The 26196-nt window shown below is 36.5% G+C and overlaps 3 protein-coding genes across 3 annotated transcripts in view; 2 read left to right on the plus strand and 1 right to left on the minus strand.

The window, feature by feature from the left end:
- Nucleotides 1–6943, minus strand: part of fig4a (FIG4 phosphoinositide 5-phosphatase a) — a 49441-nt gene extending 42498 nt beyond the window's left edge. Inside the window, 5 exon segments of the mRNA XM_055232407.1 lie at nucleotides 4023–4179; nucleotides 4856–4979; nucleotides 5241–5339; nucleotides 6574–6659; nucleotides 6777–6943. Of these exon segments, the coding sequence (XP_055088382.1) occupies nucleotides 4023–4179; nucleotides 4856–4979; nucleotides 5241–5339; nucleotides 6574–6636 (443 nt within the window). The 5' untranslated portion in view covers nucleotides 6637–6659; nucleotides 6777–6943.
- Nucleotides 6944–8005: 1062 nt separating this feature from the next.
- On the plus strand, nucleotides 8006–16793 carry ak9 (adenylate kinase 9). Its single transcript, XM_055232408.1, has 34 exons — nucleotides 8006–8102; nucleotides 8203–8315; nucleotides 8426–8581; nucleotides 8652–8774; nucleotides 8854–8928; nucleotides 9096–9194; nucleotides 9264–9403; nucleotides 9653–9981; nucleotides 10239–10357; nucleotides 10437–10584; nucleotides 10660–10756; nucleotides 10822–10898; nucleotides 10966–11028; nucleotides 11115–11174; nucleotides 11252–11305; nucleotides 11510–11575; nucleotides 11747–11938; nucleotides 12043–12167; nucleotides 12446–12649; nucleotides 12731–12970; nucleotides 13077–13198; nucleotides 13309–13528; nucleotides 13810–13869; nucleotides 13933–14148; nucleotides 14231–14449; nucleotides 14534–14750; nucleotides 14819–15020; nucleotides 15095–15456; nucleotides 15539–15738; nucleotides 15820–15989; nucleotides 16050–16148; nucleotides 16221–16323; nucleotides 16401–16515; nucleotides 16591–16793. The coding sequence occupies exons 2-34, from the start codon at nucleotides 8229–8231 to the stop codon at nucleotides 16791–16793; spliced, it is 4962 nt and encodes a 1653-aa protein (XP_055088383.1). The 5' UTR covers nucleotides 8006–8102; nucleotides 8203–8228.
- A 517-nt stretch (nucleotides 16794–17310) lies between these two features.
- si:dkey-119f1.1 (Structural maintenance of chromosomes protein 6-like) lies at nucleotides 17311–24839 on the plus strand. The gene is made up of 27 exons (XM_033990737.2): nucleotides 17311–17405; nucleotides 17715–17863; nucleotides 17956–18091; nucleotides 18778–18883; nucleotides 18951–19087; nucleotides 19159–19220; nucleotides 19520–19600; nucleotides 19674–19775; nucleotides 19881–20000; nucleotides 20072–20170; nucleotides 20355–20501; nucleotides 20875–20963; nucleotides 21039–21203; nucleotides 21398–21576; nucleotides 21657–21858; nucleotides 21943–22057; nucleotides 22169–22329; nucleotides 22412–22547; nucleotides 22627–22707; nucleotides 22806–22976; nucleotides 23066–23203; nucleotides 23291–23436; nucleotides 23613–23738; nucleotides 23841–23946; nucleotides 24086–24238; nucleotides 24311–24408; nucleotides 24647–24839. The coding sequence occupies exons 2-27, from the start codon at nucleotides 17738–17740 to the stop codon at nucleotides 24744–24746; spliced, it is 3282 nt and encodes a 1093-aa protein (XP_033846628.1). The 5' UTR covers nucleotides 17311–17405; nucleotides 17715–17737; the 3' UTR covers nucleotides 24747–24839.
- Nucleotides 24840–26196: the final 1357 nt, after the last annotated feature.

The following is a 26196-nucleotide window of genomic DNA, read 5'->3' on the forward strand; positions in this document are numbered from 1 at the left end:
TGTTAATTAGCTAGCGAGTTAATATGACTTACCGCGTTCGGGCATGTTTAAGGACAGGATATAAAATAATGAAACCTATAGTTTTGTTAATAGTTATAGTTATTTTTGCTACGGTTAGTGACGCTCCTTCTAACAACACTTGACCCATTTTGCCGAGTTGAAGAAACATGGTAACCATGACAACACGCAAACTTTAGCAACAATATTTTTGTTTTGTGTATTTATGTTTGTTTGTTTGTTTGTTTATTTGTGTGTGCGTGTGTATGTTTTTGTTTGCATATTTTACTACAAGCACTTAGCTAACGTACATCTAGTGAATTTCCATAAAATTTTAGATGCTTTTTGACTGTGTGAGCCACCGTAGCCACCGTACATTACTCCGCTGTCAGTGGATTGTCACCTGACCACCACAACAAACCAAAAAACGCTTATATCGGGGTCTATGCTTGCCTGAAAATAATGCTTCTGCAACAATTAAATACCCCAGATTAATAATTTATATTACGTTGAGTTGTACACAAATGAAGACGAGCACATCAACACGGGTTGATAGATAAAACGAGTAAGTAAGTCGATAAACTAGCATGATGGCTAGGTCATGTGATGTGGAAGATTTCTTTCCTGTTTAATATAATTCATGTCTCTGTTATAGCTCTTATTTTCTTCTTGTCGTCGTTAGGCTACCGGCATAAAAGCAGCAAATGCCTCAGTCAGCGGCCATCATCAGTGGTATTCAACGAATGGTTCTGTATGAAACAAGAGCAGTGAGTCCTGTCTATCATAATCATGTGATCTCATTGTATGGGGATATCTCTGCTGCTATATTTACCTTTAGTAAACACTATGTATTATGCACTACTATGTTTATTTATGCACTTGTGCACAAATAAACCCATATGATAAGGTAATATTAGAGCTTTTTTGATCATTTTCAATAAAAATCACTAGATGGTACTATAACAAAGATTTCTAAACTTCTGCACAAACGCTGAAATTATACTGGGACAACGAGAGCATAAAAAAGCACATCCTCCCGTCTCCTAGGCATATGGATAACTTTAAAGGAATTTTAGAAAAGGACATAATTCCTCCAATTCTCATCTGGTATGATGTGCTTGAATAGGCTCGTGTTCTAGAATATGAGATCATTTCAGATGTAGGGCGCAATTGTGAAAAAATCTATTCACTTCTGTTTATTTATACTGACGGAGGACACGGTTAAGAGCAAATTCCACCAGAGATTTCTGATCTGTCCTCCAGCTCTGTTTTAAACTATAGTTGTTGTTATTGTTGAATGTTGTGATGTGAATCCAACATACTGCACTGTAAAATAAGGCTGCAATGTTTATCTCACTTATATCTACTGACAAATTGCAAATACATAGTACATAACATAATTCATATTTTTTCTCTCTTCTCTGCAATATCAAAATATCTCATCTTATTAAAAGCTGTAAACCAGAATCTCGCTATTGATACGCAAATTGCAAATCAAATTGCAATGCGTGTCAGAAAAAAAATACATTAGACATTTGTCCTAAATAGTACAGTCCTATTATAGAATGTGACGGAAGACTTTTACACCGTTTGCCTGGCTTCAGCAAGTATGTTTATGTCCCTTACATTTCTTAAGGTGGTTGGGTTCCTTTGTTTTTGGGGAACTATATAATTTCTTTAGGTTTTCAGTAAAATAATATGTGAATCTCAATTTCTAAGCACAGAGGCCAAAGTAGAGCCAGTTGAAGCAAGATAAACATAAAACATCAAATGCATTCAGAAAAACTAAAAGTGTACAGTGTCCTGTACAAATAGCCTTTATATTTTGTTCTACCTAACAGCCAGAAAACTTGGTAGACAGTGGAAAATGGGAACATCCTGTATTCCTGTTTCTAACCATGTTGTTCTGTTCTACGCAACTTCTTCTTTTGTGTTGTACTGCTTGCTCTTTTTAAAAATAATAGTGGGAGGAACATCATTTATTTTATTGAATATTTCAGAGGTATTTTCTGGTGGGAAGCAATCAAGCGCAGACAAGGCACCGAGTCTTGAAAATAGACCGTACTGAACCCCAAGACCTGGTCATAATTGATGATAAGGTAAGACTGGAGTTTCCATCAGAGCTGCTACAGTGCTAATGTATATTCTTATGTAATACACTAGAGAAATGCCCAGAATAAATTGTATAGTCAGTTACTCTAACTACCCCAAGAGTACTGCTGATCACATTTACATGCTATTTTGCTTTGTACTCATTACCAAGATCTATGAGTTTCAGTTTAGCGAACTGATTGGAGTGAAGGTGATATTATATTTGTGATTTAAAAATTAATCATATTTTTAAATCTCTTATTTAGCATGTTTATAACCAGCAAGAGGTACGCGAGTTGCTGGGAAGGCTGGACCTGGGGAATCGCACTAAGATCTCACAGAAGGGTTCTTCAGGCCTATCCAGGGCTGTATCTGCATATGGTATTGTAGGTGAGCATAATCTTAATTCCTCCTTAGTATTTGGTAAAATAATTTTTATGTGTTGCTTGAATTTATTTACAATCAGTGCTTCTGCAAATTTGTTTTGGACATTTTGCTAGTTGATTTTTTATCTTAAAAAAAAAAATCAAGTTGCAATATTTCATTCTTACTTTTAGAATAAAATGACATGGCCTTAGATACGATTCAAATGGGACGGTCGCATTGACACAGCATTTTGATGTGAGTTTGTCTGCGTAAATTAAGAAAATCACATTTTCCAGGTGCTCAGTGCCTCCGACATTCACAAACAGCTATTAACGATGTCATGGGTCATATATTCCTCAAGAGTGCAGTCTGCTCTGAGAGCACGATTCTAACTGATAGCTCTTATATCACACCTTGTAATGATTGCCATTATCTTAAGTATATTCTTATCCACCTTCATGCGCACATAGCTCAGACTTTGTCAGGCTGACCCCTTCTCTGACAGGAAGAACTTTTTTATCAATGGATGACGCTGTTTGGAAGCAAACATGAATATAAATTGGATCATAAATGGAGTTGAACATTGTTTATCCTTCAGTCTAGACGCCCTATACTATGTTCATACCCTGGTCTCTACACATTTGTACACATTTATTGTCATCACTTTTCTTATTTCTCTTTTTTTATTTATCTCACAGGCTTTGTTGAGATTCCTTGAGGGCCATTATATTGTATTGATTACAAAGCGCAGAAAGATGGCTGACATTGGTGGCCACTCTATTTACAAAATTGAAGACACCAGCATGATCTATATTCCCAATGACTTCGGTCAGGGGTCACCCCATCCTGATGAAGCAAGGTGCTGCAAACTTCCTCACAACTTGCCTTATCTTACCTAGATGTTATACATGTTTTCAAACCCCATCACTCACAGTCCAGTCACAGTAATATGGCTGGTATACCGTATATATATATATATATATTATATATATATATATATATATATATATATATATATATATATATATATATATATATATATATATTATATATGTGTATATATGTATATATATATGTGTATGTGTATATATATATATCACTAGTGTATATTATACATATATAGTTATATAATATATATGGGTATATATATATATAGTAGTATATAACATATATTAATATGTGTATATATATATATGTGTATATATATATATGTGTATATATTATATATAGTATCTACACATATATATATATATACACATATATATATATACACATATATATATATACACATATATATATATACACATATATATATACACATATAATATATATACACATACACATATATATATATACACATATATACACATATATACACATATATATATATATATATATATATATATATATATATATATATATATATATATATATATATATATATATATATATATATATATATATACGGTATACCAGCCATATTACTGTGACTGGAGTGAGTGATGGGGTTTGAAAACATGTATAACATCTAGGTAAGATAAGGCAAGTTGTGAGGAAGTTTGCAGCACCTTGCTTCATCAGGATGGGTGACCCTGACCGAGTCATTGGGAATATAGATCATGCTGGTGTCTTCAATTTTGTAAATAGAGTGGCCACCAATGTCAGCCATCTTTCTGCGCTTTGTAATCAATACAATATAATGGCCCTCAAGGAATCTCACAAAGCCTGTGAAGATAAATAAAAAAAGAGAAATAAGAAAGTGATGACAATAAATGTGTACAAATGTGTAGATGACCAGGGTATGAACATAGTATAGGGCGTCTAGACTGAAGGATAAACAATGTTCAAACTCCATTTATGATCCAATTATATTCATGTTGCTTCCAAACAGCGTCATCCATTGATAAAAAAGTTCTTCCTGTCAGAGAAGGGGTCAGCCTGACAAAGTCTGAGCTAGTGCGCATGAAGGTGGATAAGAATATACTTAAGATAATGGCAATCATTACAAGGTGTGATATAAGAGCTATCAGTTAGAATCGTGCTCTCAGAGCAGACTGCACTCTTGAGGAATATATGACCCATTGACATCGTTAATAGCTGTTTGTGAATGTCGGAGGCACTGAGCACCTGGAAAATGTGATTTTCTTAATTTACGCAGACAAACTCACATCAAAATGTCTGTGTCAATGCGACCGTCCCATTTGAATCGTATCTAAGGCCATGTCATTTTATTCTAAAAGTAAGAATGAAATATTGCAACTTGATTTTTTTTTTAAGATAAAAAAATCAACTAGCAAAATGTCCAAAAACAAATTTGCAGAAGCACTGATTGTAAATAAATTCAAGCAACACATAAAAATTATTTTACCAAATACTAAGGAGGAATTAAGATTATGCTCACCTACAATACCATATGCAGATACAGCCCTGGATAGGCCTGAAGAACCCTTCTGTGAGATCTTAGTGCGATTCCCCAGGTCCAGCCTTCCCAGCAACTCGCGTACCTCTTGCTGGTTATAAACATGCTAAATAAGAGATTTTAAAAATATGATTAATTTTTAAATCACAAATATAATATCACCTTCAACTCCAATCAGTTCGCTAAACTGAAACTCATAGATCTTGGTAATGAGTACCAAAGCAAAATAGCATGTAAATGTGATCAGCAGTACTCTTGGGGTAGTTAGAGTAACTGACTATACAATTTATTCTGGGCATTTCTCTAGTGTATTACATAAGAATATACATTAGCACTGTAGCAGCTCTGATGGAAACTCCAGTCTTACCTTATCATCAATTATGACCAGGTCTTTGGGTTCAGTACGGTCTATTTTCAAGACTCGGTGCCTTGTCTGCGCTTGATTGCTTCCCACCAGAAAATACCTCTGAAATATTCAATAAAATAAATGATGTTCCTCCCACTATTATTTTTAAAAAGAGCAAGCAGTACAACACAAAAGAAGAAGTTGCGTAGAACAGAACAACATGGTTTAGAACAGGAATACAGGATGTTCCCATTTTCCACTGTCTACCAAGTTTTCTGGCTGTTAGGTAGAACAAAATATAAAGGCTATTTGTACAGGACACTGTACACTTTTAGTTTTTCTGAATGCATTTGATGTTTTATGTTTATCTTGCTTCAACTGGCTCTACTTTGGCCTCTGTGCTTAGAAATTGAGATTCACATATTATTTTACTGAAAACCTAAAGAAATTATATAGTTCCCCAAAAACAAAGGAACCCAACCAACCTTAAGAAATGTAAGGGACATAAACATACTTGCTGAAGCCAGGCAAACGGTGTAAAAGTCTTCCGTCACATTCTATAATAGGACTGTACTATTTAGGACAAATGTCTAATTGTATTTTTTTCTGACACGCATTGCAATTTGATTTGCAATTTGCGTATCAATAGCGAGATTCTGGTTTACAGCTTTTAATAAGATGAGATATTTTGATATTGCAGAGAAGAGAGAAAAAATATGAATTATGTTATGTACTATGTATTTGCAATTTGTCAGTAGATATAAGTGAGATAAACATTGCAGCCTTATTTTACAGTGCAGTATGTTGGATTCACATCACAACATTCAACAATAACAACAACTATAGTTTAAAACAGAGCTGGAGGACAGATCAGAAATCTCTGGTGGAATTTGCTCTTAACCGTGTCCTCCGTCAGTATAAATAAACAGAAGTGAATAGATTTTTTCACAATTGCGCCCTACATCTGAAATGATCTCATATTCTAGAACACGAGCCTATTCAAGCACATCATACCAGATGAGAATTGGAGGAATTATGTCCTTTTCTAAAATTCCTTTAAAGTTATCCATATGCCTAGGAGACGGGAGGATGTGCTTTTTTATGCTCTCGTTGTCCCAGTATAATTTCAGCGTTTGTGCAGAAGTTTAGAAATCTTTGTTATAGTACCATCTAGTGATTTTTTATTGAAAATGATCAAAAAAGCTCTAATATTACCTTATCATATGGGTTTATTTGTGCACAAGTGCATAAATAAACATAGTAGTGCATAATACATAGTGTTTACTAAAGGTAAATATAGCAGCAGAGATATCCCCATACAATGAGATCACATGATTATGATAGACAGACTCACTGCTCTTGTTTCATACAGAACCATTCGTTGAATACCACTGATGATGGCCGCTGACTGAGGCATTTTGCTGCTTTTATGCCGGTAGCCTAACGACGACAAGAAGAAAATAAGAGCTATAACAGAGACATGAATTATATTAAACAGGAAAGAAATCTTCCACATCACATGACCTAGCCATCATGCTAGTTTATCGACTTACTTACTCGTTTTATCTATCAACCCGTGTTGATGTGCTCGTCTTCATTTGTGTACAACTCAACGTAATATAAATTATTAATCTGGGGTATTTAATTGTTGCAGAAGCATTATTTTCAGGCAAGCATAGACCCCGATATAAGCGTTTTTTGGTTTGTTGTGGTGGTCAGGTGACAATCCACTGACAGCGGAGTAATGTACGGTGGCTACGGTGGCTCACACAGTCAAAAAGCATCTAAAATTTTATGGAAATTCACTAGATGTACGTTAGCTAAGTGCTTGTAGTAAAATATGCAAAACAAAAACATACACACGCACACACAAATAAACAAACAAACAAACAAACATAAATACACAAAACAAAAATATTGTTGCTAAAGTTTGCGTGTTGTCATGGTTACCATGTTTCTTCAACTCGGCAAAATGGGTCAAGTGTTGTTAGAAGGAGCGTCCACTAACCGTAGCAAAAAATAACTATAACTATTAACAAAACTATAGGTTTCATTATTTTATATCCTGTCCTTAAACATGCCCGAACGCGGTAAGTCATATTAACTCGCTAGCTAATTAACAATTTTAAATGACCAATTGTTAAATCATACACTTATAATATTACTAAGTAGAATAGAATAATAGTAGTTCTATTATTCATATATATACTTCTATTATACAGTCTATGTGTTTGACACTTAAACATCGATTATTAATAATATAATTGCTTCCTTATTTGTAAAAGGTATTGGCAACTGTGTATGTTTGTATTCTAGACACCCTGGCAGATATTTCTATTGAAGATGAAGCAGAAAGAGAAAATCTACTTGCTAAACCACCTTGCTTCCTCATAGTGGGTAGACCAGTAAGTAAACTTCCCATTCTCTAGCCCAGTCTGCTACACATGTCATGTGTAATTAACTTTGGGGACAACTATTTATTATATGTTTAATGTAAATACATCTGTTTGTCAGGGTGTTGGCAAATCAACTTTGGCAAGGAAAATTGCAGATTCCTGGAAATGCATCCTGGTAGATGGTTAGTTAATATATTATATCATACTTTTGCATTAACTCAGATCTTTGAAATTGTAAATTGTAAGTGTTTTTCCATTTCAGACACTGATATCCTCAAAACTCATATCACACATAAAACAAAACCAGGTTTAGAGGTATGGGTTATTTTTTCTATTCAAGTCTTTTCTTTGTCTTTAATGTTGACAATACTTTTGGTACATTTATTGTAGCTCTTGAAAATCCTATATCATGGACAAAGTATACCTGAAGAAATTGTGCTCCAGCTAATTCTTGAAAAACTGAACTCACCTGAAGTAGAGCACTATGGTAAATCAAATCAACCAGTCTCACTTGATGATGCCAATGTGTTATTTTGATTATTATCAATATTTTGTATTTATGTTTTACTGATCATTTAATGTTACAGGTTATGTTCTGAGTTGTTTGCCCTTTATGTCTGAGCGCTGTCTGAAGATTAAGGAACAGATTGAGTTATTAAAAAACCTTAAATTACCTCCTGATTTTATCATAAACATTAAGGTAAAGTTTCCTGACTCCTATTGCATTTTATTGCATTTTATTTCACTATTATTTATGTTTGTGTACTGTCTCAAATAAAATTTCTAATATATCTGTCTTGTTTTCAATAGTGTTCTGACACTGATTTGGCCGAGAGGCTTTCAGGTCTGAGGCAGTACCCAGAGACAGGCCAGTTTTACGAAAGGGGTGAGTGGATGCGTGATGTTGTCTCCACCTCAAAGAAGGAAAAAGAAAGCACTACTGAAGAGGAAGAGGAAGAAGAGGAGGTCTCACCAAAAAAAACCCAAACACTTTAACTTGAATTCACTCATTCCTGAATCAGGTTCTTTTGTTTAGATGGTGGAAGAAGAGATTAAAAAAGAGATGATCGATCAGATGGTGTGGAGACCAGAATACCTAAAAGACAACATGGAAGATAGAATTAACACCTACAAAGAAATTATGCTCAAACCTTTAGAGGTACACAACAATCACAAATAAATATCTATAGCTTTATTTATTTTAATAAAGCTGCACTAAAATAACTTAACCCTGTCAGGACTACATCACTCAGCACAATCCTGTAAACCTGATGGAGCTGGATGGAAATGACAAACCCAATGATCTGCACTTGGTAAGAAACCTATCACATAATCAATTTTTTATCCAAATGAAGACACAACTATATCTCTTCCATGTCTCCATAAATTATATCTTTGCATTACAATATTACATATTGTAATGCAAATTACAACAAAAGAAGAAAACTAAATGCATTTCTGAAAATTGTCTATTTTCTAGTATGTAATGTCTCGACTTGGAGGTATGGCCATTCACCATGCATCACTCCCTGTTCTTCTCAGCAATGATGATGACAATCTGCCAGAGGACACTGATATGGTTTGATTCAATTTAATCAAATGAACTTTTTATAAACTGTATCCTGTAAATGTTATGTTTCACACACAGGAAGACCTTATGAGAATGATGTCATCCTCCAATGTTGTGGCCCCAGGTTTCAGATGGAGAAGGAGTCGCTGGGGAGGAACCTGTCCTGTAGCTCTTAAAGAGGGCAAGATTGTCCCTGGCATACCTGATTTTTGTGTGGGGTAAGTGCCATTGTGCAGTCTATAATAAAAATTTTGATCCTTTTTAGCCATAAGATAGGAATTTATTAGTGTACCATAAAAATAAATAAGAAAAATCAAACTTAAATTATGAAATATATGTGAACCAAGGAGTCATCGAGTCATGCATGGCTCATTATACAGCAGTAATATTTCGGCTTCATGTATTAAAATTATATTTCAAAGAGAAAATTGATCTGTTTAAAATTAACTGAAACGTTTATTGTGCAGTTTTCAGGACAAAATGTACATCCTTTCCAATGCAGAGGCCTACGAGAAGTTTATTGTAAATCCCAGAAGATATTTAGTTCCTCCAATGCCAAGACCTCCGTGCCGAGTTTGCATCATCGGCCCTTCTCTGTCAGGGAAGAGCACACTGTGTAATCTTGTGGCCCAACATTACAATGCACATGTGTTAGATGTGGACATATTAGTTCAAACATCGCTCCAACAAACGGAACAAGAGAGACTGGAGAGAATCAAACAGGAGAATACAGCTTCAGCTATTGAAAAAATACAGGCCATGCTATCTTCAGATGATGGGGAAGGTACAGGCAAGTGTAATCTATGTTTTTAAATAAAGATTTTGCCCAAAATTATTATAACTGTAGTTGACTATACTGATTGTGTTTTTGTCATACAAATGAAGCCCAACATATTCAAGGTACTACTACATAAGTAATCTATGCATCAAAAACTTAGGGCATAGGCAAGAGTATACAGTAAAACAATAGCCAAACTCTTATTACTACATATGGATTTGTATGCATGATTGGTGTGCAATAAATATTATGCTGAGGTGCTGCTATATTTTCAGTAACAGATGATCACCCAGAAGTACAGGCATTGGTGCATGCAGCTCTTGAAGAAGCCAAACAGGTCACTTTATCACAACTTGACAAGTACATACTAGTACTGGCGAAACATATAAGGGAGGTATGTATGTGTATGTGTGTGTGTGTGGGGCACTTACAAATAAAATTGAAAAGGCTGCTAATACATTTTTTGTTTTCAGATAGAACAAATGAACACTGGTGCAGATGTTCCGAGTGGTTGGGTACTGGACAACTTTCCTAGAAATGTCTTAGAAATGGAGGCCCTACATCAGGCTGGAATCTTGCCTGATGTCCTGTTTTGTCTTGAAGACGGTGAAGAAAACCTGTGTATGTAACTCTGCCTCATAGGATGTTTTAAGCTGCAGTATCTCTTATTAAAACTGTAATTGTTGTATTGCATAGTACTGAAAAGACTATATGAGAAGAATAAGGACAGTGTGGATGAAGCTATAAAGACTAGACTACAGAAAGAACATCTGGAGAAGGAAAAAGAGGCGTTGTGAGTATTTTTTAAATATATGTTTCTATTTTATTTACCTTTACTGTTGATGTTCTCCATTTTAGAAGACTAAAAATAGAGGAAGAGGAAAAAGCCAATGTTGCAGAAATATTGTCTGTTGATAAGACAGAAGAAACTCAGGGTATGTTGTAGTCATGTTTTAATATTTTAATATTTTTCTATTGATGACTTTTGCATCCTTTGTATAGAAAATCCAGTGATGGCAGACATAGACAGCTCTGAACCACAAGAAGTAAATGACCAGCAAAAAGGTATGATAATTTGTGGTGTATGATGTGTGTTTTGTTATGTAAACGCATAAACAGCTACTGATAATGATATGGTATTTCTTATACAGAACTGCTGAAGCAATCTGAAGCAGGCCAAGACACACTTTCAGAAATCATTGAAGAAGAAGGTGTGATATTTAATTGCTTAATTCCTTGGAAATTAACACAAGGTGTAATGTTTTGGGTTTTTTTTTACATTTTAAAGAGGTGCCTGACCAACTGGAGTATGACCATTTTGTGGCCCATGCAAAAGCAGAAGGTGAGTTGCGCAGTATGTCATTTAGTTGTTTATGTATTAAAGGGTTTATGATGTTGGTTCATTTATTTATTTATTAGAAAAACTTGATCTGTCAGAAAGCTCAGTGCCTCAAGAAATACTGGATGAAGGTGTGAATTTAGTTACTTAGCATAGTTTAGTGTTAGTATTTTTGTTTTTTGTTGATTGTAAATCGTGCCTTCTCAGAAATCTCTCAGCAGCCCATTGTTGACAGTTCTGAAACTATGGAGAGAACAGAGCAGCACCAGCATGGTACATTTTAAATTATAATAATTATTTATGATTATACCTTATAACCTTGCTATTGACTATATGCTTTCTAGACCTCTATTCCATCAGAAACAAAAGAAAGTAAAGATGACTAAAGTTAACTCTTTATCATGTATTTCAGTGTTTTTTGAAGCCTTGTGTGTGTTTCTCCAGTTGACCTCCCTGATCACTGGGAGCTTGGTTATCCAGATGGCCCTGAGATGAATGTGCACAAAAAGTATCTTCAGCAATTTATGCATGAGTGGGATCAAATGCAGGTTTTTTCAAATGTCACCTACTCAATTCTGGAGTTAAGCGGAAAGAAACCTGAACATCTACTTGAGGAGGTGGTCTCTGAGATGGAAAGTTAGTTAAATGTTTTATCTTTAAACAAATGTGTGTTATTAACAAATAAACAAATACGTGTTTATGGCTAAACAACAATACAAATTTGTCATGTCTTCTATCAGAACCCTTCAAATATGTGGCCAGTGAGCTGACAGGGGCAGATCTGGAAGAAGAGGCAGAGGACATGGCCGAGTTGCAGAGAGAAGAGGAAGGTGACGATGATGAGGAGGCAGAGGATGAGGGTGATGTAAGTTGTTTTGTATTTGTGAGCATTCATGTGCCACAAATGTGTAATATTTTTATTGATACTATGATTTTAATTTTGGTAAAGGTATTTGATCTGACTCCTGTTCCTCAATAGGCATAATCAACAAATAAGATTCTGTGTATTACTATATGTGAACATACTTGAATTAATTTACCCCACATACATATAATGTATGGTTTTACTTGATATTGATTGTAGTGATGTTGTGGGTTGTTGCCATTAATATGTTTTTATAACATTCATTTCCAATTTTTCAGGAGAAGATTTCAGTCACAAGATTATTTGGTGACACTTATCACTTTTGTCCTGTGGCTTTGAAAAACAACAATGTCCTTATCCCCGGTAATGATGAAAATGCAGCAAAATTCAAGGAGAGAATCTACTACTTTTCCAGTCCTGAGGCTAGGGACCTTTTCATTGAAAATTCTAAGCAGTATGTGGCACAGACTGATCCGCTGAAGGTAATAATAACAGAGGATCACGTCAATCATATTACATTTTAACATAGTATTTATGTACAGTATACATATTTTTCTGTTTAGCCTCCAGCTTTAAGGGTCCTCATGATTGGTCCTCGAGGATCAGGAAAAACCACTAATGGGAAATGGTTGGCCCAGCAGCTTGGCCTATTTTATATTGAATTTAGGGAGATACTGCAAATGCTCATCATGGAAAAGACCAAAAAGGCAGTGACCTACTCTGATGAAGCGGACACTTCTGAAGACCCAGCTGAAGATTTGGATGCTCTGATCAAAGAAGCCAGGGGAGAGGTGGATAGTGAAGTGGACGCTCACCACATACAAGAGGCAATTGCTCATACACCTCTCTATATATAATATTTTACAACAAAGACAGGTTATATATTCTGTTTCTTATTGATTTGAACAGGAGGAAGTGGAATTGACAGATGATGAAAAGCAAATTGTAGCTTACCTGTCTGATGGAGAACCACTTGGTCTAGATATACTGGACACGGTCCTCATCCCTTATTGGAAACAGGAGCCATACATGTAAGTATCAGCTGTTATACTGTTGTGTCATATATTTTTTCTTTTTACTTTGCATGCTTGGAATAAAATCAAGTTACTTCTTTTCCCATCTATTGTCATATATGACATAGGTCTACAGGGTTTATTTTAGAGGGTTTTCCTTCTAATACTGAAGAGGTGGATTACCTTGCACATCAGCAGCTCTTTCCTGATGTCGTGGTCGCATTGGCGGTGGATGTCGGCGAGATACAAGTTCGTCTGTTGCCAAAATATCTTGAGAATTGGCGGGAGCAATGCAGCCATCGGCAAGCTCAAGTAAATCTACTGCAGGAACTTCGTCAAAAAAATCGGGTATGTTTTTCAAAATTAATTGTTAAAGATTTTGGTAATTTTATGATTTTATGTATATATATATATATATATATATATATATATATATATATATATATATATATATATATATATATATATATATATATATATATATATATATGGGTGTGTGTGGGGGTGTGTGTGTGTGTGGGTGTGGGTGTGGGGTGTGTGTGGGGGGTGCGTGGATGTGTGTGTGTGGGGGGGGGTGTATGTGTGTGTGGGGGTGTGTGTGTGTGTGTATGTGTATTGTGTACACACAGGAGGAAAGAATTGCTGCAAGAAGGGCTGAATTAATGGCAGAGATGCTGGCTAATACAAAGGTACAGTTCATATTGATGAAACCTATTTTATGAAAACCTGCCCTCATTGACACTGGTCTGCAGGTGAAAGGTCATAATGAGGATGATGATGAAGACGAGGATGAAGACGAAAAGAACCTAGAGGAAGATATTGAGGCTATGCTGGAGGAGGAGTTCCCCCCAGAGGAGCATGGTGATGACTTGGACAATGAAGAGACAGAGGAAGTGGCCACTGAACGCCTGCAGATGGACATAGCCAAACGATTTGCAAAAGATGAAAATAGCATTAGTGTTATGATGGTACAGCACAGTCAATATTAACCTGCGTTTAATATAACTTTAATATTTTGATTCTAATAGTTATTTTTTTTTACTACGACAGGACCTGTTAAGTGAGCAAAATATACCAACAATTTCCATTAATGCAAGCAGCAAGCCCAAAAGAGTGAGGCATCAGCTACTCAACAATGTACAGCCACTTCTAACCAATAGAGAGTCGCTCTTTCAAAAATGCCAACCAATTACATGTCCCCAAGCCCATAAACTGCTGTCCTCCTCCTACAAATATTACAGTGCTTTTGGCTTTTGGGATCCAGTTCAGGTGAGTGTTGGATATTAAAATATATAAGATAAATAAAAAAAACTAAACTAAACTATGCATTTACAATTATATTTTTTTCTGCAGCTATATAATGAAAGAGACATAATACATCCACAATTATGGCCTTTTGATCATTCATATCCATTGATCTTCAACCATTTTATCTACTTCTTTGAATCTAAAGAGAACCGCAGCACATTTATGCTGAACCCTTTGAAATATATACACCAGCCCAAGCCCACCCCATCTCTTCCCATTAGATTAGCTGTCATTGGCCCTCCAAAATCCGGTAAAACTACAGGTACGTTCTGAAGTGTTTATTCATCAAATGCTTGCATATCCTTATCCTTTTGTCATTTGTTTTATCAGTTGCAGAGATGTTTGCCAAAAAATATGGTTTGGCTAGACTTTCAATTGGCTGTGCCCTTCGCATGATGCTGGAGACACATGAACACACAGACCTTGGTGTTCAGATAAAAAATCATCTCAACCAGGGCCAGGTTGTACCTGATGAACTGGCCATTCAAGCTTTAGAAATTGTGCTAATGTGCTCAGTTTACAATGCTCAGGGGTAAGAATATACTTTGATCCTCACAAATGTATTTAGTGAGACCATCATACTATACAGTTATATCATGTTTGTAGGTATGTCTTGGATGGATTCCCAGTGACCATTAAGCAAGCACAGTTTATGGCATCTCGGAACATCATTCCTATGGTTGTTGCAGAGCTTAAGTTAGACACATTAGAAGTTTTGAAAAGAGGCCTAACAGACAAGATGAAGCCTAAACCATATGTGATGCACAACAGTGCCGAAATCCTCCACATCCGTAACTCCTGTTTCAAACAAGAAGCTAAGTTTGTTAGACAATACTTCCAGCAACAATGCAAAAACTGGATACAACTGGATGGGATGAAGAGCAAGTGGTGGATCTGGAAAAACATTTTAAAGGAAGTTAGCAAATGTGTGAAAAATATTCACAACTACCTGCAAAGGACACACAGTGGTAAGGCTCAAATCTGAGGTAATTTTTTTACTTTCAGTGACATATGTTTTACTTTCCATTTTTCATATGTTTTACTTTCCAGGGAAAGCCGCCAGCATAAATAGGATGTGCATTACCCCAAAGGAGCTGCAGTATCAGATCGGGAGATTTGGATATTACTGTCCTGTCTGTCTGGTCCTAGAGAGCCACCTAGTGGAGTGCTCTGAAACTCCAGATTTGACTCATGATGCTGCTGAATACAGGGGTTACTACTACATCATGTGTGGAGAAAAGCATTTGGAAGTTAGTGTCCCCAGTTAACTGTTAAAAAGATAAACATTGACAAAAATAACTATGTCTTGATTCTATTTTTTGTTTCCTAAGTTGTTCTTAGAAACCCCAGAGCAGTTTGCAGCTGCGGACAGTCCTCACACACTCCCACCTCCACACCTTCTGCCAAAAAAACTTAATGGGATACAAGTGAAAAACAAGTTCCCACAACAAGTAGAGTTGAGGGGTTTCTGTCCTGTCACCTATCGTGATGGAAAGCAAAGGTACTATTTCATCGTCATTTAAAACATAAAATTTTCTTTACACTGTATAAACATTTACAGGTATGAAGCTTTAGCTCGTGGAAACATGGAATATGCTGTTGAATATCGTGAACGGATCTATGTCTTTGAGACTGAGCAGAAACGGGCAAAGTTTTTAAGGTGACTATTTCTGTAATCTTTATATTTTATATGTTTGTTACTGGAATTGACATTATCCTATTTTGACTGAAGGACTCCTGAAATGTACTGGGACCAGAGGCTTCCTGAGAAAATTCCTCCTCTCTGTGAACCTGTACCCCTTAGCTCCATTCCAAATTTAGGCTATTTGGAACAGGTAATTTGTCCCTAGCATATAAAGGTCCCTATCATGTGTAGACCATTTTAATAGAAATGTTTTTGTAACACTTGCAGGGGGTTGCTGTATCAGTCATCAAGGCTGTGACTGCTGTAGGGTGTCTTAAACCGAAGTATCCATTTCTTAGTGTACAAACATCTTCTCTCCTATATGTGGCCTACTATCTGAAAGGTAAACAAAATAAGGCTGTTGAACTGATTAAAACAACCTTGAACCTTAAAACATGCTTCTTTTTGTGTGTTGTAGCGTTCAACCCTAAGAGCACAGACTATGTTCGTCAGAAGTACAAGAAGAAGTTGGCTTTGTTTGAAGAGGATTGTGCTCTTATTCCCTATCTGATTTCAACCATGCGAGGCGATTACAAGCCTCTGAGTGCACAACCCATAGACTTTGAATTCAAACTCAACAAGTTTCTGGCTTTGGAAGACACACAAAGAAAAAATGTTTAACTTTGTTTACCATTTCGTATTTGCTACATCTTGTCAATTAATAGGGAATCATATAATTTTTATCTATACATATGCAAAATTAAAGCATCTGTTTTGAATGTATAGGCAATATGATGCAATTATCTCTAGCCTGTCTTGAATACCCATATGATTTTTTCGAATAAAAAAGAACAGAGAAAACTACTTTTATGATACTTGAATGTCAACCAAAGCATTTAACACTGTAAGCATATTTTAACATACTTCTGATGGACAGCCATATGTTGAAACATGTTGGAAGCAGGGGCCACAGACTGGGGAACACACAGCTGGTCATTCAAATAGATGCTTTTAACACAACATTGACAGAGCAGAGGTACCTTTAAAAAGATTTTACATGTTAATAGGTTAATAGGGCCTTATTTTTTTTTTTTTATTTTGTGAATTGTTATGAATAAAATCATAAGGGTCAATTCATCAGGAGGATTGAGGACCATAGTGTTTTTGTAATACCTAAGTATGCCGGAGGGAGGCGTGTAGTAAACAGATGTCTAGTAGAAGAAGACAGCCCCATGAGAAAGCAGAGGGCGCGAACGGAAATGATTATGGGTTTGTGTTCTTCTGCTAAGTTAGGTATGACACACTTTAACGGCTGATACATAATTCTATATACTGGTCAAATAAACGACCATCTTGCTCTGATAGGCGTTTTACTCATGTGGTTTATGCTCGTGCAGCTACCCCAACTATCCAGTGCGTTGCTAAGCTTCATTCTTTCTTAAGGAATGACAGAATACAAACGTGTTGCTAAATCAGTTTGAGGTTACTTCCATTAAAAGTTGCTAGCTTAATCTAAATTGTGTGCAGACAACTATTTAACTGTGTACAATTTCATCATTATGTCTATTTACTTTTCCGGGTTCGTTTTGTTCTCTGGATAAGCCTAAGGAGTGCTGTAATCGAAAATGTCCAAACGACGAAACAGCTCGCTAAATGACAACCCCAGTAAACGAGTCAGATCTGCGAGGGAGGAAGAGGAGCGAGACGAAAATGTTGACGACAGTGAAGTAGACGATCTTCTGACGGGACCGGTACAATAATGGCTCTGTAAATGATCGTAAATTGATGTGTGGAAGCATTCAAATGAATTCCGCGTGTGTTGTCGTTTTGTGTGTGTGTGTAGCTGCTGGCTGCGGGTGAGGTAGTAAGTGATGCTGGGATCGTGGAGAGCATCACCCTCAAGAACTTCATGTGCCATTCGCTCCTAGGTCCCTTTGCATTTGGCTCAAATGTAAACTTTGTTGTTGGAAATAATGGAAGTAAGTTGAATGCATGTACTGGTTTTAATGCAGATGTAATTTGTATGTAACTTTTCTGGTGGAGGGTTTGCTACCTGCTTGTCTCCACAGAGATGTTATTGATTTGCCTACAATGTTCTCTTTATCTCCATGGAGACAAGCATCCACCTGGCCAAGTTACAGGTCAGATCTGTGAAGAGGCACACTCGCACTATCAATGCATGTTTTTATGTGTGCGAGAAACATTTCAGGCAAATAAATAACCTCTCCATGGAGACAAGCATGTGGTGGACCACCCAGCATAAGAATTACACAGTTCACTTTAAAAAAATATTATAGTTGGACAAAATTGTACATTAAAATTCCATTACAAAAGAAAGTACTCTTATATAGTCATAGTGAAGTGTCAAAAATGTACAAAACTTGACACAAAAAAAAAAAAACTTATATAAATTATTAATAATATTAATTATAATAATGCTTACAACAACAACAACAATAATAATAATAATAATAATAATAATATAACTTAAATAACTTGTAATCAAATCACACATTACATACTTATTCCAGAAGAATGCATCTTGCAGATACTTCTGCAACAGATTTGAAAATAGTTTTATATTGTGCTTTGCTAAAATGTTAAGTTGTAAGTAAATACATTACATACGTTACATTTTTGTGTATTCGAAATGTTTCCTTGTCAGGTGGGAAAAGTGCCATTCTAACAGCTCTTATTGTTGCCCTTGGTGGAAATGCACAAGCTACAAACAGAGGTGTGGCACTCAAGGGCTTTGTCAAGGAAGGTGAAAGGTAAGGGGACTTTTTTTTAAAAGTTTTGTTCAGTTTTGTTATTACTAGTTTGCGTGTTTGTTTTTAGTTCTGCAGAAGTGTCCATTACTCTGCGTAATAAAGGAAGAGATGCCTTTAAACCTGACGTATATGGCTCATCAATTACAATAGACATGAGAATATCACACGATGGGCTGAGAACTTATAAATTGAAAAGTAAAGCAGGTATGTCACCAATATCAGCAGTTTATTACATTAGCACTGGTTTATCAGACACTGAGATTTTTATTTTATAGGTCAAGTTGTTACCACCAAAAAGGATGAACTTTTATGTATCTTGGATAACTTTAATATCCAGGTAAGCATTTACAATTTTTGTTGCCAATACACAGTAGTGTGTAGTAGCAGTAGCAGTAGCAGTAGCAGTAGCAGTAGCAGTAGCAGTAGTAGTAGTAGTAGTAGTAGTAGTAGTAGTAGTAGTAGTAGTAGTAGTAGTAGTAGTAGTAGTAGTAGTAGTAGTAGTAGTAGTAGTAGTAGTAGTAGTAGTAGTGAAAGGAATACACATTGTGTTTTTGTTGGGGGTTTTTTTGGTTGTTGTTTTTTTGGACAGTTCATGTGTAAAGGCACAGTAAAATGTATGTTTTATGATTTTCAAAGGTCAATAACCCTGTGTCCATTCTTACACAAGAAATGAGTAAATACTTCCTTCATTCCAAAGGAGAGGGGGACAAATACCAGGTTCATTTTTGAGCGTGTTTGGTTTTATTTTTGCTTTAACAGTGGAAAACAAAACAACTTTTTTTCTGTGTAGTTTTTCATGAAAGCTACTCAGCTGGAGCAGATGAGAGAAGACTTTGTCCACATCAAATCAACAAAGTCTGTTACAGAAGATAAAGTTGAACAACACAGTGAGGTAAATGCCTGCATCACATCTGTCTTGTATTATATTAGATTATTTGTATATATATAAGAGGGTTCCTGCAAGTAGCACCTGTAGTTGTATTTGTGTTTTTGACAGTTACTGAAGGACTTGAAGCGTAAATATCTTGAAAAAGAAGACCGCTACAAAAGTCTGGCATCTCTGGATGAAATGCACACCAAACTTGAGGAACTGCAGAAACAAATGGCCTGGGCTTTGGTGAGAAATATACTGCGCTCCCAGTCCAAGGACTTTAGTATCTGAAACAATGTGTTTTTCTTTTGGGGCAGGTGCTGGAAATGGAGAAGGAGCTGGAACCATTGAAAGAGAAGCTTGGAGCTGACAAGAAGTCAACAAAGAAATATGATGAGAAAGTAGAAGAATGGAAGGTGGGTTTCTCACCATTGTAAAATCCCAAAATAAATTGAGATACAGCTGTATTTATGTTTGGATTTTATAATGAATCTGTCTGGATGTCTCAATTGTCACCGCTTTTTCACCATTGTTGCACGGGATCTTACAAAAGTAAACCTCACTACTCTAATGGGTGTGTTATTTTCCATTATTGCACAGATTAAGATTGAAGAGGCAGAGAAAAGCTACAAACAAACCCAAGAACAGTTAGAAAAGATCACTCTGCAAGTCCAAGAGCTTCAACCTAAATGTGCTGAGCTTAAAGCCGAAACTCAGAGACTCTATTCTCTTCTGAAATCCAGCGAGGTCAGAAATACTCACACATATCTACAAACATTCAAGTGCACATGGCAGGTTGTCATGTTTTTCTAATGATTACTTCATTTGATGGGAATTGTGGTCAGTATTTAGTTTTACATTAGTCAAGTGGATGTTTGTGAATACATTTTTTTTGTAATTACAGTATAATAAGTTTGGTTGACAGGTAACCGTTATCTGTGGCCCATGTCCAACCAGGAAGTCAAATTATACACAAAAATTGTCAGACTGGGGAAAACTAAGCAAGAAAATCCTGAATCGAATGATGTTTACTAAAGTCAAAAGTGTTACATGCACTTCAAACCGTTTTTACTGAATGTATAAAAGTGTGATCATTTTTGTCTTGATATTTCTTCTTTAGCTCACTGTTCACAGATGCAGGGCAAACCTAAGAGATCTAGAAAAGGATAAAATTCAACTCTCAACAAGAATAAATGATTTGAAGCTGAGGTATGATCCTCCTTATGCTGACACTGTGACATCATCATGCATATTAACTCTCCTAACATTATTGTTTGTGTGTAGCATTAGTCAGACCACAGGAGCTGAGAGCCAGGCCAGGATGGAGAAAATACAACAGATTAAGACAGAAATTGAAAACCTGAGACACCAAATCTCCACTCTGGGGCAGCAGATTGATCAGTACCAACACGCCTGTGGCCGGGCCAAAGAAGAGCAAGCAAAGATGAGGTAGACCAATGATACAAATTACTAAGGTGACAAAAGTTATTATGTATGTAAATGAATGGTGTCTAAATCAAGGACGTTGATTTTTGTATTTTTGAGCATGTAATGAATTGATTCTTGTCAAATAATTAATTTACTGTAAAGATACCTTTTTATCCACATTACTTTAGTGTCACATGCATTGTACCTGCTTACAGGCGAGAGAATGATGCCCTTACCAAGTCCATGGTAGCCAATAGGAGAAACCTTCAAACATTGGAGAGCAGTCGTTCCAATCGTCTGCGCCGCTTTGGAGAACACATGCCTGCTCTTCTTAATGCCATTCAGGAGGCTCACCGCAGAGGCCAGTTCAGACATATTCCTCGTGGACCTTTAGGTACACTCCTCCCCAGACCAGACTATAGCTAATATAGAAAAAGTACTTATAAACTAATAAATTTTCTATCACGTTTGTAGGTTTTCTAGTCAGCCTGAAGGACCCAGACCATGCCTTAGCAGTGGAGGTGTGCTTTAAAAGTCTTTTGCTGGCCTTCATATGTGATAACCATGACGATGAGAAAGTACTGCAAGGGCTTATGGCTCGAGTGTTCCCATCAGGACGAAGGCCCACCATTATAACCAGCACCTTTTTGCCAAAGGTGCATGACACAACGAGGAGGTGTGAACAAGTGTATTCAATAGTCTTTAATGTATTTTGCTGCCATTTTGAAAGATTGTAACTCAAATATTGCTGCTTTATCAGAGGTGTGAATCATCCGGAGTATCCCTCTGTGCTTCAAGCACTGGAGATCGAGGACCCAGCTGTAGCCAACTGCCTTATTGACCAAAGGGGCATTGAAACTGTTCTTCTTATAAAGGTAACAACTTCAAGCTATACATTTACATGGACTGACAAGCCAAAAAGGTAAATGTTTCTTTATTTCTGTCTACTTTGTTTTTCATTTGCATTGCACTGGTGATGTGTGCAGAATCGTACAGAAGCAAGAAGAGTGATTCAAGGCCGAAACCCTCCTCAAAACTGTACCCAGGCCTTTTCTAAAGATGGTGATCAGATCTTTCCTAACCGCAGTTATGCAGCAGAACAGCAAAGGGCCAACTACTTGTCTGGGGATGTGGAGGAGGAGATAAGGTATGTAAGACAAAAGGGATGCCTACCAAAATTCATATGAAAGTATGTTGGCAACTAAATAATTCACAATTATTTTTGTCAGACACTTGCAGAGAGAGCTAGAAAACCAGACTGGCCAGTCGTCTCGCTTTAACCGACAGCTGAAGAAGATGGATGATGATGTAAGACAAAACGATTCTTTGCTGAGAAGAGCACATGCAGAGCAGAGATATGTCGAAGTAAACTTTTTTTTATTCAAACTATTTTATTTTTATTCTTTTTATTCAAAATTTCAAATGCATTAATTGTTTGTTACAGAACAAGATCACGAAGTTGCAGCTTGAGCTCACTGACCTGCAAAATGTGGAAGAGCCCCAATCAGAAGATCTTAGTCCTTTGGTAAAATATATCATATTTTAAAATGATAGCGATAATTGAAATGTATTCCAACAATATCAAGAAAATAATAAAATATGTTTACTCTGCTTCTTCTACAGGAGGAAGATCTTCAGGATATTGTTTCAAAAATCACTTCCAAACGCACAGAGTATGAAGAAGCAAAGATTCAGATGGCTGACCTAAAGGCATCATATGATAAGGCAGAGCGGAAGTACAAGCAGCACAAAGACCAGATAAACACTATCGCTGAGGAAGCAGACTTTGTCAAAGTAAACCTTTGTATTCATGAGCATGAATATAATCAACTTTGGTCACTTTCTTTACATTAAACCATATAATCAAATATATTATTTTACAGGATGAGCTCGGTAAAACTGATCAGGAAGTGTTGAAGTGCAGACATCATAAAAAACACTATGATGAAAAACGTGCTGCTCATCTGAACAATATACAAACTCAGGAAAATAATCTCAACAGCAAAGAGAACGAGCTAGAGGTACACTCAGTTTTTTTTTGTTTACCTGTGATATTATGTTATACTTAATATGGATACAGTATTTGAGCGTTTTCTATATCTGCTCAGGCTTCAATTGCCAAAGCTTCAGAGATCTGTGCAGAGCGTCTGGAGGTGCGCCGAACGGCCCGCAGTCTGGACACCGAGATCAACCGCCTCAAAGTTAAGATTAGCACTCAACAGGAGCAACAAGGCGACCGTGAGGAAGTTGTAAGGTGTGGACCTATTGCGTTGCATACACATTTAAAGAGGGCGTATTATGCAAAGTGGTTTTTTTTTTTTTTTTAGTTTTCTGACATGTTCCCTCATCAAAAACATGCCTAAAATGGTTTAATATGTAATCTTTTGATCTTTCCCGGGCACTGCCATTATCTCACACACTGTTGTACAGGCAGTACCATGAGGCTCTGGAGAACTATAAAAACATGGCACAACAGATGAAGAACCTCAACAGCTTCATCAAAAGCCTTGATAATGTTCTGAACGACAGACTGCAGGTTTACGCTGAGCTCAGAAGGTAAGTTTAAGTTATGTTAGTTACACTGGTTATTTAATTTAATTTGTAATATAAAAAATCATAAATTTAATATATTTTTGAAACCTTTTCTTTTCCATTCAGATTTCTTTCTGCTCGCTGTAAATACTACTTTGATAGCATGCTGGCTCAAAGAGGCTACACAGGAACCATGACATTCAACCACAAGGATGAAACCCTCTCCATTTCGGTAAGCATTGAAAAGTTATGAAAAAACTTAGTGTTTACACATAAAATAATAATATATAAAATATACTGAAGACCACAAATAGAGGCTACATTTTTACTTTAGTTTGAAATTGTAGATGTGAGTGTGCTTGTATTGGTAGGTTCAGCCGGGTCCAGGGAACAAGGCTGACCTGAGTGACATGCGCTCACTGTCTGGAGGCGAGCGCTCCTTCTCCACCGTCTGCTTTGTTCTCTCACTCTGGGCCATCACTGAGGCACCTTTTCGCTGTCTTGACGAGTTTGACGTCTATATGGTGAAGATATATTTGTTTAGTTGACATTCCTCAACACTTGCCACTATATTCATTTTTATGTATGTTGTGAAGGACATGGTGAACAGGAGGATTTCTATGGACATGATGCTGAAGGTTGCTGCTGGACAGCTTTACCGACAGTTTATTTTCCTCACTCCGCAGAACATGGGGTAAGAGTCCATTCTTTATTTTGATTCTATTATCAAAGCAACTGGACCAGCCCAAAGAAAACAATTGTTGTTTTAGTTCTTATATGACAACATAATTTTTGAGAAATGGCTGTGCTGTTTGTGGAGCAGTGAAGGTCTTATAAATGTATACATAGGATTCTGTGGGAAAGGGCATCAGTGCGTTTATCTACAAATTGCCTGTTGACAGTGAAATTTATTATGTTTGTTTTTGCCTCAGATCTCTTCCGGTGAGTAAAATCATCCGTGTCCTGCGCCTCAAAGATCCAGACCGTGGCCAGAGCGCTGCATTGGGACCAGCCAACCATGAAAACCAGTAGCTTTTTTTTGAGGTTCTGTGTTATTGTAACAGCTATATTTTAAGTAATTATACATTGATATAAAAAATAAATAGGTTTTGACACACGTTTCTTGATGTAAGTTTTGCCGTCTTATTCTTTCTATCTTCTATCTATCCTTGCCCTTGATAATGTAATTTTGATTTGTTTTGATTTAAAAGGATCTGAGATTAAAGCCTAAAACCCATTAAGGGTGGTCTTGTGAGAAGGAAGGATTTGTACCTTTAAAGGCTCTGTGCCAAATCCTCACAGAAGGCGGTCCACTGGAATGCATTTCCACTCAGGCACAAAACATTTGTTGACACCCTGACCAGAAAACTAAATCTGTTTTTCCATTAGATATTACAAGATGAAGACCAATTCTCTTACCTCACAACTATTTGAAAGAAATGCAGTGCGAGACAATGTATCTGGGACAAGATATGAACGTTATGTGAATTATGTGGACAGTGTAGAGGACTCTTCCTCCTTTGACATTCAGCCAGTGTTGGAGAATGGGATCAACAACGCTGAGACCTCCAATGTTACGTGCCACAGAGAGGTGCTTTTAACCTTCTTCCCAGCAAGCTATCAACCTTTGACAGTATATGATGAGGAGCAAGAGAAAGCACAAGAAGACAAAAAAAAAAGGAAGAAGGAAAAGTACAAAAAAGTGAGAAAGGTGAGTTCTTCAACAACATGCACAAAGTAATTGCCATGTGGAATTTTCCTTTGCTTTTCCTGTAATGATGCAATTTATATAAGAATGTAGCTGAGCTGGATGCCCAATTAACTTAAGTTATTAATTAAAAAAAAAAAAGTTTCACAGTACACTTTTAAAATGAAAAAAAAGAAAAAATATCCAGCCACTTCCATCCGCTTCAGATGCTCGGCCCATTTCCTCCTTGCTCCAAGTTGAGACAATAGAGTCCTAATGTTTGTTTATAACCGGAGCAAACTCCTTATAGGACTTCTGAGCATTCCACTGTGTTAAAATGATTTGGGTCTCCAGCTTAACAGATCTCCATGTACATATTCAATGTCCAGACATGTTTATCCTGTGTGAAACCACTGCTTAGTCAGACTAACGTTGTTTTTTGTTTTTCAGAATATGAGGAAAGCTCTGAAGTGCACCTGGAAGTGTCTGATGCTTGGCTTATACAATTTTGCTCTGGGATATTCAACCCCTATGTCAGTCGTTACTACATTTTCATCTGATTTCCATCAAGGACAAAACTGGCCCTGAAGATTAACGTAAAATTGGACTGAATGCTATATTTTCTACACGGTGCTGCATTTGAGTGACCAAAACATCAACATGAAACTTATAATTAATCAATTCCATTAAAATAAGCATCAATAGCCTTGCAACAACAAAGCGGTCAGTGCATTTACAGAATTGCTGTGTTGTGTCTACAGTGTCAGTATTTTGACTATTCCATTTTTATGTTTG

The sequence above is a fragment of the Periophthalmus magnuspinnatus genome, chromosome 24, assembly GCF_009829125.3.
Source record: "Periophthalmus magnuspinnatus isolate fPerMag1 chromosome 24, fPerMag1.2.pri, whole genome shotgun sequence".
NCBI lineage: Eukaryota > Metazoa > Chordata > Actinopteri > Gobiiformes > Gobiidae > Periophthalmus > Periophthalmus magnuspinnatus.